We start from the raw sequence: 2,500 nt of genomic DNA on the forward strand, positions 1-2,500 counted from the left end.
TTACTACTCATTCTTAAAATAATTATTATAATTAGTTTTCTCGTTTTTATTAAAAATGATTTTTTCGAATTTTTTTTTATTTTTTATACTTTTTTTTTTTTTTAAATTTTTTTTTTTAAATTTTTTATTTTTTATTTTAATTTTTTTTTTAATTTTCAATATTCCCACCCCTTTTTTTTTTTATATTTGTTTTTTTTATAATTTCCAATGGAACTTGCATTTTAATTGTGCATTTTAAAAAAAAAACAAAATTTATGTAATAAATAATAAAATGACAAATCCAAATCAATTCATAATAGACGCATTAGAATTAATAATCAAAAATAGGAGTAGTTATCATTTTCAAAGGAATTTAAAAGTAGCAATTGATAGTATTAAATTATACCCAATGCCACTGAAAACAAAAGATGATATTAAACTTTTAAGAGGGTGTGGTCCGACAATTGTTGATATCATTTTTCAAATAATTCAAAGTAATAAAAATAATAATAATAATAATAATAATAACAATAACAATAACAATAATAATAATATTACCAATAATAACAATAGTGATGGTGGTATTCCAAAAGAACTTGAAAATTGTAAATTTCATTTATTATTATTATTTATTATTATTATTTTTTTTCTTATTAAATAATAATATTAATAATTATAAATATTTTAAATATGTCTATAGATATAGCACCAGAATCAGTAAAAGAATTTTTAATATCAATTGATCAAAGTTTTGTTCAATATTTACCAAAACTTGAAGAAGCAGGTTATAATAAATTAAATTTCTTAAAGAATTTAAATGAAAAGGCTATGGATAAATTATCAATACCATTAGGTCACCAAACACCAATATTAGAAAATGCGAAAATTTTAAAATGTATTATTATTATTTATAAACCTAAATTTCAATTTATAATTCCATTTAAAACAAATACTAACTAACCTAATTCTATATTATTATTATTAAAATTATATAAAAGTATACTATGATTATACAAAACTAAATAATAATAGTAATAATATTATTAATAATTATAGTTTAGATGGTAATATGATAACTTTAATTGGTAAACCATATATTGATATTGACGATTTAAAAAAGAAATGTTCAGAAGATGTTTTTTTAAAAGCATTAAGTTCATTATTTAATCATAAGATTAAGACGATACATGTTGAACATAATGAAATAACAGCAATCACTGAAAGTCATTCAATTCCTAATACAACATATAAAATTAGATTTGAAATTTCACCTGATGGTACAATAGTTAGAGATCATTGCGAATGTAGATATCTAAATAGTACAAGATGGTGTAAACATAAAGTATCAGTATTTTTAATATTTAATGAAAATACTGGTGAAAGAGGTAAAAGACTATATTGTCAATCAACTTCACCAACATCACCAACATCACCAACTTCACCAACATCACCAACATCACCAACCCCACCAAAGCCATCAAGACCAGTAACGAAATTATCACCAATTACAAGCTTAACATCTAAAAAATCCCCAAATAATAATAATAATAAAAAAGAATATACACCAGCACATAGATCAGGAGCATGGGCAATTTTACTTGCATTATATGATAATGAAATATCAAATGGTAATGATAATGATAGAGGTAAAAGATACCTTTTAAAAGAAGAAATATTAAGTAATGGTAATAAGTATCTTTCATCTGGTAGAATGGATACAGGTGGACATTGGCTTTCGAATAAAACATTAATTGATCATAATTTAATTAGTAAATCTGGTTCACCACTTCAATTTATATTAACAAAAACAGGTTATGAATTAGCAAGAAAATTGAAATCATTTGAAGATAGTTCCACTGATAATAAAAATAAAGATGATTGTGATAATAATAACATTGATAATGATAATGGTAGTAATAGTAGTAAAGATGAAGGTAGTGATGAAAGTTGTGATAATGATAATCAAATAACTATCACTACAATTGATAAAAGAAATCCCAATTGGAAAACACAATTAAAAAATAAAACCAATAATATTAATAATAATAATAATAATAATAATACAAATATTGTTAAAAATAATAATAATAACAATAATAATAATAATAATAATAATAATAGTAATAATAAAAATAATAAACGTCGTGATAGTGATAATAATGATAATTTTAGTAATGGTAGTGAAGAACGATTATTTTTAGAAAGGGAATTATTTAATGAAAATTGGAGTGATTCTGATGAAGAGTTAACTCAATTTATGGTTGATAATACAGTGTTTCCAAATTCAAAGGTTAAAGAATTATTATATAATGAAAGGGAGGTAATAATTGATAATGTTTTATTAATTGTAGATAATAGAGAAGTAATGGATAAAGATCAATCAGATTTATTGGATAAACTTAGAAGTTCAAATATTCAACTTGAAATTAGAAAATTACCAATTGGTGATTTCATTTTCATTGCAAAATGTAGATATAATAATAATAATAATAATAATAATAACAATGATAATGATAATGAT

At 21.3% G+C, this 2,500-nt stretch overlaps 2 protein-coding genes across 2 annotated transcripts in view; one reads left to right on the plus strand and one right to left on the minus strand.

Annotated features, from left to right (window-relative positions):
- DDB_G0284173 (hypothetical protein) overlaps nucleotides 1-11 on the minus strand; it is a gene marked incomplete at both ends in the record, with an annotated part of 885 nt that extends 874 nt beyond the window's left edge. Inside the window, one exon of the mRNA XM_633617.1 lies at nucleotides 1-11. This exon is cut by the window's left edge and continues 125 nt beyond it. Coding sequence (XP_638709.1) covers nucleotides 1-11 — 11 coding nt within the window.
- Nucleotides 12-271: 260 nt separating this feature from the next.
- The window catches only part of DDB_G0284175 (hypothetical protein), a gene marked incomplete at both ends in the record, with an annotated part of 2,964 nt that continues 735 nt past the window's right edge, over nucleotides 272-2,500 (plus strand). Inside the window, 3 exons of the mRNA XM_633618.1 lie at nucleotides 272-584; nucleotides 680-874; nucleotides 978-2,500. The exon at nucleotides 978-2,500 is cut by the window's right edge and continues 735 nt beyond it. Of these exons, the coding sequence (XP_638710.1) occupies nucleotides 272-584; nucleotides 680-874; nucleotides 978-2,500 (2,031 nt within the window). The remainder of the gene's footprint in view (nucleotides 585-679; nucleotides 875-977) is intronic.

Source organism: Dictyostelium discoideum (assembly GCF_000004695.1).
Source record: "Dictyostelium discoideum AX4 chromosome 4 chromosome, whole genome shotgun sequence".
Taxonomy (NCBI): domain Eukaryota; phylum Evosea; class Eumycetozoa; order Dictyosteliales; family Dictyosteliaceae; genus Dictyostelium; species Dictyostelium discoideum.